Source organism: Erinaceus europaeus, chromosome 19 (genome assembly GCF_950295315.1).
Source record: "Erinaceus europaeus chromosome 19, mEriEur2.1, whole genome shotgun sequence".
Lineage (NCBI taxonomy): Eukaryota > Metazoa > Chordata > Mammalia > Eulipotyphla > Erinaceidae > Erinaceus > Erinaceus europaeus.
The window spans coordinates 56,766,093-56,781,898 of record NC_080180.1 but is presented as its reverse complement, the minus strand read 5'-3'; the positions used below and the strand labels follow the sequence as shown (position 1 = coordinate 56,781,898).

The 15,806-nt window shown below is 46.3% G+C and overlaps 1 protein-coding gene across 2 annotated transcripts in view; it reads left to right on the top strand.

Moving 5' to 3' along the window:
• MMAA (metabolism of cobalamin associated A) overlaps nt 1-14,875 on the top strand; it is a 28,648-nt gene extending 13,773 nt beyond the window's left edge. The window contains exons 3-7 of one of the 2 annotated variants that reach the window (XM_007528458.3): nt 4,181-4,303; nt 9,025-9,195; nt 10,379-10,464; nt 13,192-13,341; nt 14,511-14,875. In XM_007528458.3, coding sequence (XP_007528520.1) covers nt 4,181-4,303; nt 9,025-9,195; nt 10,379-10,464; nt 13,192-13,341; nt 14,511-14,798 — 818 coding nt within the window. In that variant the 3' untranslated portion in view covers nt 14,799-14,875. The remainder of the gene's footprint in view (nt 1-4,180; nt 4,304-9,024; nt 9,196-10,378; nt 10,465-13,191; nt 13,342-14,510) is intronic. The other variant, XM_060179013.1, reaches the window with a different exon arrangement.
• Nucleotides 14,876-15,806: the final 931 nt, after the last annotated feature.

Below are 15,806 nucleotides of genomic sequence, written 5' to 3'. Positions count from 1 at the left end.
ACGTGTGTACGCTTTTCTGTCCAGTAAATATTTTTCCAAGTTCTACCTCTCCCTTTAAAATGAATCTAAGTTGTTTGTGATCAGGTGGCAATTTTTTTTTTTGTCTTTTCAAAATTTGGAGATGAATTTTCAATGCTTTTCCCTTGCAAATACTGGTCTTGTGTTGGAAGAAAAAGGTCATGGGCACTTGAGCCCAGGCTTTGTATCTTAAGAGAATGATATGAGGGCTTTGCTTTTGCAGAACTCTTGCTGTGTGGGCTCTGAGTCCCGGGCTAGCTTATGCGTAGAACTGTTAACCAAGTCTGCCTCTCTTCTAGTAGGCCTTCTGTTTAATAGTCTGAAGTGAGTTGTCTGCTTTTGTGCTTATAGCAGCTATAATTAGTCTTACCTTATTTCAGAAGTCAAAAAACGATTTTTTTTTAAATAATTTTTTCCTCTCCCGGGTTATTGCTGGGGCTTGGTGCCTGCGCTATGAATCCACTGCTCCCGGAGGCCATTTTTCCCATTTTGTTGCTCTTGTTGTTGCCCTAGTTGTAGTTGTTATAGCTGTTGTTGTTGTTGTTGTTGGACAGGACAGAGAAATTGAGAGAGATGGGGAAGACAGAGGGGAAGAGAAAGACAGGCACCTGCAGACCTGCTTCACTGCTCGTGAAGTGACCCCCCTGCAGGTGGGGAGCCGGGGACTTGAACCGGGATCCTTAAGGCAGTCCGAGTGCTTTGTGCCATCTGTGTTTAACCCGCTGCATTACCACCCGACCCCCGTCAAAAAGCTTTTTAGGTTTCTTTCCTCACCTGTCTTGGGCCAGCCTTACTTTTGCAGACGTTTTGTTTCTGGCATTGACTTGGCTATAAGCCCAGTTGTCTCAGTACCAAAATGATTTTTTTTTTAAACACACCTTTTCCCATTATTAAAATTAAATTTTATTTGTTTTAGTGAGAGAAAGATACAGAGCGATAACAGAGCACTGCTCAGCTCTGGCTTATGGCAGTTTGGAGAGAATCAAACCTGGGACTTGGGACCCTCAGGCATGAAAGTCAAAATTTTTCATAGCTATTAGACTGTCCCACCTCTCCCTACCACCAAAGTGAATTTTAAAAGAGGGACCATACCCATTTGCTTTTTAAGAATATTAGATGTTGCCTTGATGTTTTTGAGTAGTTAGCTTATTTCATTTAAAATTATGTTTCATTTATTTTTTTATTTGTTTGTTGGATAGAGACAGAGCAATCAAGAGAGAAAAGGAGATAGAGAGAGATACCTGAAGCATTGTTTCCCTGCTCCCCAAGCTCTTCATTCCTGTATGTGGGGTCTGGGGGCCAAAGGCTGGGTTCTTGAGCATTATAACATTTGCGTTCAACTGGGCATGCCACCACCCAGCCCCGCTTAACTTTTTCTTTCTGTAGTTGCAAATGAACGTGTTACGATTTTTTAAATTGTGTGGGATTTAGATGTTTGGCCAGTAGGAATGAAGCTAGTCAGTTTTGAGCAGGAGTGTTTTGTGATGGAACAACACGAGATGATTTGGGGCTGGGTGAGCGCACATGCTACTGTGTGCATGGACCCGGGTTCAAGCCCCTGGCCGGTCCCCACCTGCAGGGGGAAAGCTTCATGAGTGCTGAAGCAGTGTAGCAGGTATTTCTCTATCTCCCCCTTCCCTCTCCGTTTCTGGCTATCTCTATCCAATAAATAAATAAAGTTACTTAAAAAAATTTTAAATAAAAAAAAAGAAAATTAGATGATTCCAATCAACTCTCCCACTAAACCCATTCTGAAATTATGGAAAAATTGTGGATATTTTGGAAGGAGCATCAATACACTTAAAAATGGATGTGCTGGGAGTTGGGCGTTAGTGAAGTGGGTTAAGTGCAGGTGGCACAAAGTTCAAGGAGTGGCGGCGGCGTAAGGATCTCAGTTTGAGCTCCCGCTCCCCACCAGGTCTTTCTGTCCCCCTTTCTGTCTTCCCCTCCTCTCTCCATTTCTCTCTGTCCTATCCAACAACGATGACATCAATAACAACAACAACAACAACAACAATAAAACAGTAAGGACAACAAAAGGGAATAAATAAATATTTTTTTAAAAAGAAACAACTATAAAAAATGGATGTGCATGACATTGGATGTTTACATCTCAGTTGATTTGTAATCTGGAGACTAAAGTTTAGTTTTTAGAGATAATCTCAAAATTAGCTCCCCACTGATGCTTGTCCTGGCCACATTCTTCACACAATTTACTCTTTTGCCTTCACTGAGAGAGCTCTCATCTTGAGAGGACAAGATTGGGTGTTAATGCTCTTCATGTTTTGTAGGCAGACAAAATAGCAAACTCCCCCAAGAGAAACTCCCGCTACGACAGAATGTTTCTGTCCTAGGCTTTTGAGAGTCTCTGGAGAGAAGATGCCGCAGAAACGGCTGGAACCAACTAACGACTCACGTGTTTGCAATGGTGCTCTGGCTCTTCCAGACTGATTTCAGAGGCCAGTGAAACCTGTGTCTTTACTGCATTGCTTTTTATCGCCACAGTAAATAAAAGCAGCCAGTGTTTATTCAGCTCCCATCAAGAAGTTTAAGACAAGCCTGTCCTGAAAATTGTGGCAAGGAACCAAGCACAGAGTGTGCGTTTGGATCTAGTTGCAATGAGATGTCTCTGTGTCACATCCCTTATTGATTGTACTTATCAATCTCTCTTTTTTTTTGCAATTATTTTTATTAAGGATGGGTTGGTTTACCAGACTGTATGTGTTTTTAGCACTATGATTCCACGCCTCTTCAAAATGTGCTGCTACACCACGCCCACCCCCAGAGTACCCAGACCCCCCTCCCCCTGTGCACACAGCCGGGCACCCAGCCCACCCCCCTTTGGTGACCCCTACTCTGGGGTCAGAGACTAAGGGTGTCTTTTTGTTTGCTCTCTTTTCTTTCTTCCTCTTTTTCCCTTTTTCTTTTCACCAGAACCCTGACCAACTCTGGCTTATGGTGGTGCTAGGAATTGAACCTAGGACTTTGAAGCCTCAGGCATGAAAGTCTTTTGCATAACCATTATGCTGTCTCCCCAACTTTTTTATTTGACAAGACAGAAACAGAGGAAAGAGAGAAGGTGAGATACTTGCAGCACTGAAGCTTCTCTCCTGCAAGTGGGGACCATCTTATCAGTCTCTTACATCATGCTTTGCACCTTTCTAAACATATTGCAGATCTTTTTTAAATTTAAAAAAATACTTATTCCCTTTTGCTGCCCTTGTTGTTTTACTGTTGTAGTTATAGTTGTTATTGATGCCATCATTGTTGGATAGGACAGAGAGAAATGGAGAGAGGAGGGGAAGACAGAGGGGGGAGAGAAAGATAGACACCTGCAGACCTGCTTCACCACCTGTGAAGCGACTCCCCTGCAGGTGGGGAGCCGGGGGGCTCGAACCGGGATCCTTACACTGGTCCTTGTGCTTTGCGCCACGTGTACTTAACCCGCTGCGCGACCGCCTGACTCCCCATATTGCGGATCTTAATAATCTACATGATAGCCTGAAGAGCTAGGTTCTGTTCTTCTATTTTACTGGACAGCATGCTCGGGCACAGGAATTAAGTGACTGGCCCAAGATCACACAGCTCCTAAGAGGCAGAGCTAAGAGCCAGCCTGCCAGTTCTCCGATCTGTGCTCTGACCTGACATGCTCTAGAGCTTTCCCAGCTGGGGAATTGTCTATCTTTCAGGATTCAGTTATGATGAAATGAAGAAAAACATTGTCCTTTGTAGTTAGACATCTGTTTTCTCTGCCATGGGCCTTTCTGCAGTAGGGAGCTGTTTTCCAATAGGAAGATAAACTATCTGGACTTGAGGTAGGTGGGGAGTAGTGACTGTTCACGAAGGCAGAAATGTAGACTCGAATGTAAGAACTTGGAGCGGCAACAAAAGTTCTGTTCGAGTTGAAAAGGCAGAGCGCACTCCTCCCTTCCCAAGTGGACTTGGTAAACAGAGTCATTTCTCCCGGAAGCCCTGTTATTTATTCAGGAGCTAGGTAAAGAAGTGCGTTTTCATTTTTGCTCAGGCAGTGTTAAAGTATCTCAGTGATTGTGTTAATAAATTAGAAGAAATAAGAAGGTAGTAAATGCTTTGTTGAATAGAACTCATCCCAGAGGTAATGCCTTATTTGATCGAATTAGAAGGTCTCTTTTTTTTTCCTCAGGATTGTCTGGGCCCCCTGGGGCTGGAAAATCAACTTTTATAGAATATTTTGGGAAAATGCTCACCGAGAGAGGGCATAAGCTCTCCGTGCTGGCTGTGGATCCTTCTTCATGCACTAGTGGTGGTAAGTACAGCTGGGGGCTTTTATTTATTTTATTTTTACTCCTTTACTAATATATTTGGATTAGTGATTTCATATGTTTTTATAGAATCATCAGTCTCTTCATACCCTTACTTGGTGCATGAGCCACCCCCCCCCCACACCATTTTGTGGCCATACCCCCCACCCAACCGTGTCAGTTCTCACATTTTACAAGAAAATGTCTGATTCCTTTTCTTTTTCTTTAATTTAAAGTTTGTTTTCTATTGTCATCTATACTTGTATTAAAAGTTTACCTCTTCTAGGGAAATCTAGAAACAGGTTGGGGGTATGAACGGGCCTGCCAAAATCATGTCCCTCAGAGAAGCAATTATAGAAGCCAGACCTTCCACCTTCGGCATCCATAAAGATCTTTGGTTCATACTCCCAGAGAGATAAAGACTAGGGAAGCTTCCAATGGGAGGGATGGGACATGGGGCTCTGGTGGAGAGAACTATGTGGAATTGTACATGTTGTCTTAAAATCTTGTTAGTCATTATTAATCACTAATTTAAAAAAATTACAAAGATATCAGACACACCAGCAACACAACAAACAACACAGTGATAAAATGAGCAAAAGATCTGAACAGACAGTTCTCTAAAGAATACATCCAGATGGCTCACAGACATATGAAAAAATTAGAGAAGGGCAGATCAAGACCCTGGTGAGATACTACCTCACACCTGTGAGAATGAACCACACCAACAAAACAGATGACCAGTGCGGCAAGGATGTGGAGAGAAGAGAACTTTGTTACAGTGTCAGTGGGAGTGTGACCTGGTGCAATTCCTATGGAAGACAGTTTGTAGAATACTTACACAAATAAATACGGAAATACCTATGATCCAGCAGTACTACTCCTAGGACATAAACTCAATGGCTATGGAAGGACAAAGTCAGAAGGAGATCTGCACCCCTGTGTTGATAGTTGCATCATGTACAGTAGCCAAATATGGGAACGACTTAAATGTCCAATGACAGATGACTGCGTAAAGAAGTTGTGGGATATACACACAATGGAACACTACTCTGCAATCAAAAAGGAGATCATATTATGTAGAACAAAATGGATAGAACTGGAGGTGATTATACTAAGTGAAATAAGTAAAGAGATGAATAGTTCACTAAAGCAAAGGGACTGCTTTTATTTGTTATTATTGTTAATGTTATTTCATTTTTATTTGTGATTAATAGTGGGCTACAAGATTGTAAGATGACAGTGTCTAGTCCCACACCGCACCCACCACCAGAGTTCTGTGTCCCACCCTTACTCCCCAGTGATTGCCACCAGAATTCTCATAGTTCTTAGAACTATTTGCTTTTAATTGTTTCCTTCTTCTTTTATTTTTTTGGCAAGTTCATGTGTATCAGTTCTCTAGACTCTACATATAAATGAAACCATCTGGTACTTGTCTCTCGTCTCATTTCACTAAACATAATCACCTCCAGTTCCATCCAGCTTGTCCCAGAGGACACAGTATCATCTTTTTCTGATTTCAGAGTAGTATTCCAGGGAATACTCCTTCAGCCAGCTTTCTGCTTATGGGCATTTAGGCTGCTTCCACTCTTGACTGTTGCGAATCGCACAGCTGTGACCAGAGGGGTGCATGTGTCCCTTCGAATTAATATCTGAATGTCCTTCCCACAGTCAGTTCCTTTTGTGTCTCAGGACTCTCCATGCGGTTTTGCAAAGGGGCTTCGCCAGTTTGCATTCCCACCACTGCTTTTCAGTTGCTGAGCAGGAGCTCGTGGAGCTGTTAGGATTTAGGGAGAACATGCAGTCAGGAAGAGCACTGCTGGTTAAGCGCACATGGTGCCGAGCGCAAGGACCTGCATAAGGATCCCGGTTCGAGCCCCCGGCTCCCCACCTACAGGGGTGTTGCCTCACAGGCAGTGAAGCAGGTCTGCAGGTGTCTTTCTCTTCCCCTCTCTTGTCTTCCCCTCCTCTCTCCATTTCTCTGTCCTATCCAACAACGACATCAATAACAACAACAATAACAACTACAACAACAATTTAAAAAAACCAAGGGCAACAAAAGGGAAAAAAAGCAAATTAAAAGAAAGAGAGAGAGAGAGAGCGAGAACACTCTTGGGAAGGTGAGGTGAAGGCTGGAGAAGATAGTTTGGGGCATTGGGTTCCGTACAGAGCAGATCACAGGTTGCCTGGGACAAGTGTGCCTCCTTACAGAAGTAGTGGGGCAGAGCCCAGAGGTGGAAGTATTCCCACAAGCCTCTGTCCTTGGACCCTGAGGAACTGACCCAACGAGTCCTCCGGGCGCTTTGCCTGCAGCCACCAGCCTCTGAGTGATTCACCAAGCGGCTCCTCACGCCTTCATCTTTAACTGCTGCTGTTGTAACATCTCTAGCTCTAAAAAACTCCCGTGATTCTTTATAACTTGTCACCTGCTCATATTACATGTCCAGTTAAGCAGAAAGCTCTTAGAGGGCCTGTGTAATAAATCGCCATTCTCTCAGTAACACTCAGCACACAATCACTTTCTGATTGGAGGTCATGCAGTTACTCAAAGTTTAATTTGCAGCTCATTAGAGATAAAATGAATAAGCTTAGTCACCCCCTCCACACACACACCCCAAAGAAAATTTAAAGAGTACATAGAGCATGTCATATAAATACTCAAGGAAGGGCTTACTTCCTTTACCACCTCATGATGATTTAAACTTCTTGTGTTACAGCCATTCATTGAATACACATTCGAGTGTCAACTCTTAAGTGAGGCATGGCGCAAGGAAGGTGCCAGGCTGTAGCACAGTGACTGTGGCACAGTCCTGCCAGCCTTAAGGAGAGAAACACACAATGTGAGGTTTGCTGGGCAGGCCCAATTCCAGGTACTTTGCAGAAGTGTTTGGCTTGTGTGCTGAAGTTTAATATTAAAAGGCAAAGATAATATAATCATATTCTAGCCTGCACGCCCAGTCTCGTCTGTTGTAATCATATTCTAGAGCCTCTCGGTCAGTAGGGAGGGAGACAACAGATCCCACTACTGCTCACCGGGAAATTTAGCTGAGAATATTCAGGTAGTGTTCTATTTACTGTCACAAAACATTTAGCTGTAAAATGAAATTTATGCTTATGGGGTCAAGATTGAAATTGTATCAGCGAATCATCTTATTTACAACCTAAGAACTTTGTTAAAGATATGCACTTGGCCATAGAATTCTCTTTTAGCTGCCATCGTTTTCAAATGGGTGAGATTGCTATTCTGCTGTCGTGCCCCCCCACCTCCCCCCCACCTTCGTGCTATTGCCAAATAAGTGCTTGAAGCCATAAAAGAAAAAAATAGCTTGAGACAAGAGAAGCAGAAATGGTGGCATAAGTTAGTCTCATTAAAGGGCTAAAGTTTGGTGGGGCTCAAACTGAAAATGAGGGTTTCTTCTCAAGATAAAATATACAAGAATGAACTAGACACTGCAAGTTAAATGTCGGCCTTATTGCAGTCACATAAACACTTGTTGATTTGAAAAAAAATGAAACAAGTTCGGCATTAAAATTTGAGAAGCACCTGCCTTTGGGCCTGTCTTCAGTCTTCGTTGTGCTGTGGGGTCCCAGATGCCCCGTAGTAGCCTTGAGACCACTCTGCAGGTCTCTAATGTTTTTGGGTTCCCTGGGGAAAACTACTCTATGGGAGAGAGACTCATAATGCCTGGTTCAGCTATGCTAAAGTCTATCAGATGATGACTTCAGATACAGCTGTGCAGGTTGTTGATCTAGACATGTTTCCGTGTAGAAAACCACTTGAGAGACATCTCATATGCTGACTGAGCCATGCAGCCAGTGTGTGCTCTGGAGTGAGAACCTAGGGGAACTCTACACTGGACACTGAGAAAAGAGCACATTTTCAAGAAACTTCTCAATGTTTAGCATCAGTGCTATGTGCAGAATGTAGTTTGCTGGCAGAAAGAAAATTCAAGTTCAGGCTGGCAAAGGGCATGCATTCAGGGATCATTTGCATGGCAAAAGGAGAGGTGTCTGCAGTAGTTTCAGATATCTGAAATTTGCAAGTGTAAACATTTCCCAAAATGCTGCTGTGAAGCCTAAAACCTCATCAGTACTGGTTTGTAGTAGTAAGTGAATCACTGCCCATGAACAAGAATTCAGTGGACAGGAGCTGTAAGGCATGGTTCTACAGGCAGGAGTTTTGTTAAGTCGGAGATTCTCAACTGAGGTACTTACCCCATTCTGGACTGTGGCAATAGCCTGTGCACTGGAGGGTCATCAGCAGTGACCTTGACATCTACCCACCACGTAGCATCCCACCCTGAGGAGTTACAAGTGAAAACACCAGACATTGCACTTTCCCCCAAGGGCAAGATTACCCTAGGTACCAACCACAGACACGATGATAACATGGTATAAGGAGTTGGGCACTGGTGCTCGACTTGGAAGCCAGGGGGGTTGAAATTGAACTGGAAGGGGCTACCTTCCGAGGGTCTTCAGTGCTCCAGTGGGAGGCTGAGGAATCTAGTCAGGGGAAGCCGGTCAAGGTTTTGAGGGGCTTGACATTTTAAAAAATATTTATTTGCCATTGTTGTCTATACCGTGTTGGGGGAGGGGGCTCAATTCTACAAAATAGGTTTGAAGAATCGGGGAGAAATGTCCTGAGGCCCTTCCTCGTGGAGCCAGCTGGTTGATAATTGGCCCTTCCCCACATGCCGAGATGATAAAATGTTACTGTGTGTCCTAGGGTCGCTCCTGGGTGATAAAACCCGAATGACAGAGCTATCGAGAGACATGAACGCGTACATCAGGCCCTCTCCTACTAGCGGTACTCTAGGAGGTGTGACAAGGACCACAAATGAAGCCATCCTGCTGTGTGAAGGCGCGGGCTACGACATCATTCTTATTGAAACAGTAGGTGGGTGTCTCCCTCATCGCATGCTAGTCAAGTGCTGTTAGAGTGAGCAGACAGGAGAGGCAACTAATTCTGTTCATTCGGCAGATATTTATGAAAGAGGCAATAGGATACAAGATGCCATCTCAGGCTCCATAGGAGCAATGAGCAGCGAGGCTGTAATCCTTGCCCAAGGAGAAAAGAAAGATAAACAGTGTAGCTTCCTAAACAAGGCGGGTTGTTACAGGTCCCAGGGAGATCTGTAGCAGTAGAACGCCCTACAGAAACAGTACTTTATTGCACGGTGCCTATTTGATTTAAGCGCCTTTGACTGTCTGCATTGTTCATGGAGGAAATTAGTATCATTCAGTAACTCTGAATACAGGGCCATGTTTTATTTCATCTTTGTATCCTAGCATGTAGTGACATGCAATGAAAATGCTGATATGGAAACCCAAGAGATGTCACATACTTATGGAGACACAATCTCTTATCTTCCTGAGGCAAGAAACTGCGGTTGGGGGAGAGTTGGTTTGCATTTAGAATTACAGTGTCCGAGCCACTCAGCAGTGGGGGAGCCGCGGGGGAGCCGCGGGGGAGCCGCGGGGGAGGCTCTCCACTGCACTAGAGAGGGTACCCAGTGGGAGCGGAGGAGGGAGAGAGCTTGAGCACAGCAGGTTTACTCAGAGGGCAGGAGGAGGCATCTCGTTAAGTCTTCAGTGACGGGATATTAAAGTGGATCCGTTCAGGTGACAGAGTGGCTGTGACTGCAGTAGAATGGGACATAAGGTCAGGGGACAGCAGGTCCCCTCCCCAGTGGGTTTCCTTCGCCATCATTCTGTCATAGTGTTGAAAAAAATGGAGCCCCTGCCAAATGTGGACCAACACTTACTGGACAGCCTGCTTCTGTTCCATGTTGTCTCCCTCAAAGTTCCAGTTTCTTTTTTGAAAAATTTTTGTATTTATTTGCTGACGAGAGAAGGAAATGAGCGAGAACCAGAGCATCACTGTAGCACCTGTGATACCAGGACCAGCTCAGGGCCTCATGCTTCCAGGGCAGACACTGTGCCCACGGGGCCACCTCCCGGGGAGCCAAAGTCCCAGCTTGCCAAGTACCTGCCAGCGACACTAAGTGAGGACACATTGTATTCCAGAGAGTCAGGTTTTCCAGAACATTCTAGCACATGGCTGTGATTTGATATTTCAGGTGTGGGCCAGTCGGAGTTTGCTGTGGCCAGTATGGTCGACATGTTTGTTTTACTGCTGCCCCCAGCAGGCGGAGATGAATTGCAGGTAATTCTTTAGATTCGCCCCTGACACACACACACCAGATATATACTGTTGAAAGCATGCATTTCCAGGGACCGAGCGGTAGCGCAGCAGGTTAAGTGCACATAGCATGAAGCACGAGGATGGGCACAAGGACCCAGGGTCCAGCCCCTGCCTCCCCACCTGCAGGGGGGTCGCTTCACAGATGTGAAGCAGGTCTGCAGGTGTCTGTCTTTTCCCCCACCCACATCTTCCCCTCCTCTCTCCATTTCTCTGTCCTATCCAACAACAATAACAACAGCAATAACAACAGCGGCAACAAAATGGAAAAAGTGGATTGGTAGTGCAGACACTGAGCCCCAGTGTTAACCCTGGAGACAAGTATATATATATGTATGCGTTTCTAATACTGTGTTTTTGTGAACTGTTAACAAATAGAGTAGAAGAATAAGCATCAGTCACAGTCCCTAAAACACCCACATCTTAGGCAGACTGCCTATATATCCATCCTTCCTTCCTTCCTTCCTTCCTTCCTCCCTCCTCCCCTCCCTCCCTCTCTTCCTTTTTTTTAACTTTTTTGCCTCCAGGGTTATTGCTGGGGCTTGGTGCCTGCGCTATGAATCCACTGCTCCTGTGGCCATTTTTTCAACTTTTTTTTTTTATAGGACAAAGAGAAACTGAGAGGGGAGGGAATTGATAGAGAGGGAGAGAGAAAGACACCTGCAGACCTGTTTCACCGCTTGTGAAGTGACCCCCCTGCAGGTGAGGAGCCGGGGGCTTGAACTGTGGTCCTTGTGCTTCATACTATGTGTGCTTAACCCGGTGTGCCACCACCTGCACCCTCCCTTTTTTAACCAGAGCACTGTTCAGCTCTGGTTTATGGTGGTGCTGGGAATTGAACCTGGCACCTTCAGGTCCTCCTCAGGCTTGAGAGTTTGTTTTCATAACCATTATGCTATTTCCCCAGTCCTCTCCATATTTTCTATCAACTTATAGTAACAATGTTTGACCTTGAACTTTCTCCATCCGTAACACAGAGGTGAATGAATACTGCATGGGTGTTTGCTGTAGACTCAGTTCCTAAGTTCCCTGTAAGGTATCACTGTTGTTTTTAGATCCCTTTATTGAGGAAATGTTGATTGACAAAACTGTTGTTACCACTGAGGTATAGCATCACATTTCCCCACAACAGGTACCAGTACTCCTCACCCTCCACCAGCTTGTCATCTTCTGCCATAAGCAGCTGGGTACACACAGAGCCACTGCACCCCAGGCGTTGTCACCGGCTTAAAGACCTGAACCCTCAGCATTAGGTGAGGTTGGTCTTTCTGCCGTGTTCAGTTCCCATTCCGAGTCATCTCCTTACCTAGGCTTAGGTGGAGTCCTGGGCATCTGCTGTGAATCAGAAGGCTCCCCTGTGGATTGGGGGGTCACCCCCAGGAGCCCGAGGCAGGGCCTGCACACTGCTGACAGCCATGTGGATAGTTCTAAGCCCAGATGACTCCTTTATTACACAACACCTCTGCTTCCAGCTGTGTAACTCTGAAGTATAATGATCATCCACTGTGGAGGCTGCAAACTGTTAGAGTTTCATAGTTAAAGTCATGCTTAAAAATAGTTGAGTGGCTGGAGAAATAGCTCAACTAGTAGATCATCAGACTTGCATGCCCGAGGCTTCTGGTTTCATCCTCAGTGTCACATGTACTGGAGGGGGCTCAGGCTTGCCCTTCTGTCTCTTGCGAGTGCTCTCTCTCATAAGAAATAAATAAACACATCTTTAAAAATAAATAAAAGATTTGTGAAATAAAACCAAAACAAAACATTTACTTCCATGGACGACACTACACTTGGGCAAAGAAGACTGGCCTTTGGAGTTCAGCCTGTCTTTGATTTCTTGAGCTTTCGCTTGTGCGTCATTCAGATCAAGAGGCGCAGGCAGGACACTTCGGGCAAGATCCCAAGATGAAGTGTTCTAAATCCACGTGCTGGTGCTAGGTGTTCTTGGCGGAGCACCTTCTGCCTGGAGGGGATGCAGCTGCACACCAGCTCCCAAGAGGCGGCTCCATCCCGAGACAGCAGGCACTATCTCTGGCCTCTAAGCCACGTGGCATCTTGGTGCCAAGTGCCGTTCAGCCTCTTATCCTGATGCGAGAAGAAATATCACAGTGGGCACCCTTAGCCCCAAGAGCAGTGCTGCAGAGTCCTCTCTGGACAGCAGAGTAGGCCCCTGACTCTGCTTTGGTGTGTGAGTTCTGGCATCGCTAAAAAGTTGAGAAAGTGGGAGTCAGGCGGTAGCACAGCGGGTTAAGTGCACGTGGCACAAAGCCCAAGGACCGGTGTAAAGATCCCAGTTCGAGCCCCCGGCTCCCCACCTGCAGGGGAGTTGCTTCACCTGTGATGAAGTAGGTCTGCAGCTGTCTATCTTTCTCCCCCTCACTGTCTCTCCCCCCCCCCCATTTCTCTCTGTCCTATCCAACAATGACATCAATCACTACAACAACAAAACAACAAGGGCAACAAAAGGAAATAAGTATTTTAAAAATATTTTTTAAAATTCAGAAAGTGCATGACTGTGGTGTGTGTGTGTGTGTGTGTGTGTGTGAGAGAGAGAGAGAGAGAGAGAGAGAGACTTTCAAGATCTTAGCATTGACTAATGCTCCCCCCCACTTTTTGTTGTTGTTGTTTGTTTTTTTGCAGTTTCACATTCAGTGGTTTTGATGAATTGCTTTCTCTTCTTCTCCTCTTCCTCAGGGTATCAAAAGAGGCATTGTTGAGATGGCAGATCTGGTCGCCGTGACCAAGTCTGATGGGGACCTGGTGGTGCAGGCACGGAGGATCCAGAGCGAGTACATGAGCGCCTTGAAGCTGCTTCGCAGACGCTCGGTAGTCTGGCGGCCCCAGGTGAACTCGCCGCCCGCAGGTGTCTTTCCCCACAGTGGGCCGTGGGCCTGGGGAGAGAGGCTGAGTCCCAGGCTCCATGTGCAGTCAGTCTGTGCTTGTAATTGAGGCTGCGACTTTGAAAAATTATGACAGAGTGTGTAGTCGGGACTTAAAATACAGCCCTTCAACCCCTGGTTATCAAAACCCGGATGGGAGGTGATGGATTCATGGCTGAATGCTTGGCTTGAGCAAATCCATTCTGGAAGGAGCCATCCTTGAGATGATAGAGCAGTTAGTTAGTGATTCAATCACCTGTACTGGAGTTTGAGAAAGCAAGGAAAGGGCTTTGCTGTGACAGCTTCCTTCCCCGCATGCTCATCGGGAGGGGAAAGCCCTGTCCTGAGCACTCTGAGAATGCTGGACAGCCTGATGCACACGTGGACGGAATATGCCGCCATCACTCCAGTGAGAAAGCTGACATCTCCTCCCCTCAGCCCCAGCCTCCCTACTCCCGTGTCGGGTCTGAGCTGTCTCGTGCTTCCAGGTGCAGTGCTCGGCCTCTGGGGCATGCCAACTCAGGTGCCAAGGCTGGAGGGAATGGAGCTGCTTTCTTAACTTCTCCTCTCTGGCACTCCGCCCTCAGGGAAACCGTCCTGACTGTCCTTCTCACCCATGCCACCAGCTCCCAGTGTCTTTGTGTTACTTCTGGTGAATGACATCTGGGCAGTTCTAAGTCCTGGTAAATTTCTGGACTAAAAATTTGACCTTGAGTCAGTGTTTTATTTCATCTTTTTTTGCATGGAGACAGAGAAATTGAGAAGGAGAGAGAGAGAGAGAGAGAGAGAGAGAGAGAGAGGAAACACCTGTAGCACTGTCTCACTGCTCGTGAAGCATGCCCCCTGCAGGTGGGGACTGGGGGCCTAAACTGGGTCGTTGCACATTGTAGCATATGTGCTCAACCAGGTGCACCACCACCCAGCCCCATTGGAGTCAATATTTTAATCCTGTGATGTACTTAGTAATCCAGGTAAGTGACATCGGCATATTTCTCAGTTTACTTAGATGCAGCGATAAAATGTCTCAATTTTGTCACTTTACTGTCACCGTAGGCCATAAGAATTAATCCGAGTTCCCTGGGAGATGTTCTCTCGCTTTTGGCAACATGGTGCTATCCCTTCGCTCTCCAACAGGTCATTCGCATTTCTGCCCGAACTGGAGAGGGAGTCACGGAAATGTGGGATAAGATGAGAGAGTTCCAGGACGTGATGCTCGCCAGCGGGGAGCTGGCCGCCAGGCGCCGGGAGCAGCAGAAGGTGTGGCTGTGGAACCTCATCCAGGAGAGCATGCTCGAGCAGTTCCGGCGCCACCCTGCAGTCCGCGCACAGCTCCCTCTCATGGAGACAAAGGTGCTCAGTGGGGCCCTGGCTCCGGGGTTAGCAGCGGACTTGTTGCTGAAAGCGTTTCAAAGCAGAGACTAGCGACGTTGATCCGAGACACAGATTCATCTGCCTTGTCGCTGTGCGGTTTAGTATTAAAAGCCACCCGTGTGCTTGTATTTCCAGTGAATCTTTTGGGGCGCCCTCGCCTGCTTATTTATGAACCTGCTCAAGCACTTGGAGAACACTGGCTGAGGATGGCGGAGGTAAGAGGTCAGGCAGCCAGGCAGCACGTGTGTGGGGGGTGGGGGGGTATCCTGCTCTGTGTGACTCTTCCCCATCTCTTCATTTTTATAGCCTGGTGGGAGGGTCTGTGGGATAGAATCTCATCAGCCCGGAGCCAAGTAAAGATCACTTACCTTCATGTATATTAATTCGGTAGTCTCTGGAGTTGCCAGGGAAAATGTAACTGTGAGCCAGAATGTCCACACTCTTGAATTCTCACCTGATGCCAGAATGATGCACAGTGAGGTTCTCAGACCTGGAGATCCGTGACTGCCACTGAGTATCCCAGACTCTTCCAGCAACTGGGGATCTGTGACTGCCACTGAGTATCCCAGACTCCTCCAGGAACTGAGGATCCGTGACTGCCACTGAGTATCCCAGACTCCTCCAGGAACTGGGGATCTATGACTGCCACTGAGTGTCCCAGACTCCTCCAGGAACTGGGGATCCGTGACTGCCACTGAGTGTCCCAGACTCCTCCAGGAACTGGGGATCCGTGACTGCCACTGTCCCAGACTCCTCCAGGAACTGGGGATCCATGTCTGCCACTGAGTATCCCAGACTCCTCCAGGAACTGGCCACTTGCACAAATAACAGATGGGCTGGGTGTGGCCATGGGGACACAACAGACCGGGATGAGGAACCTGTGTTTCTGCCAAAGGCTGTTTGAATATTTATAGCATCATCCTAGGGCCGTACAAAATGATTAACTTAAAGATTAGCAGCTAATGTTACTATCACTAAAGCTCCCAGAGTTGCTGAATTAAAAAAAAGATTCATGATTTAATAACGATTAATAAGATTGTAAGATAAGGGTATAATTCC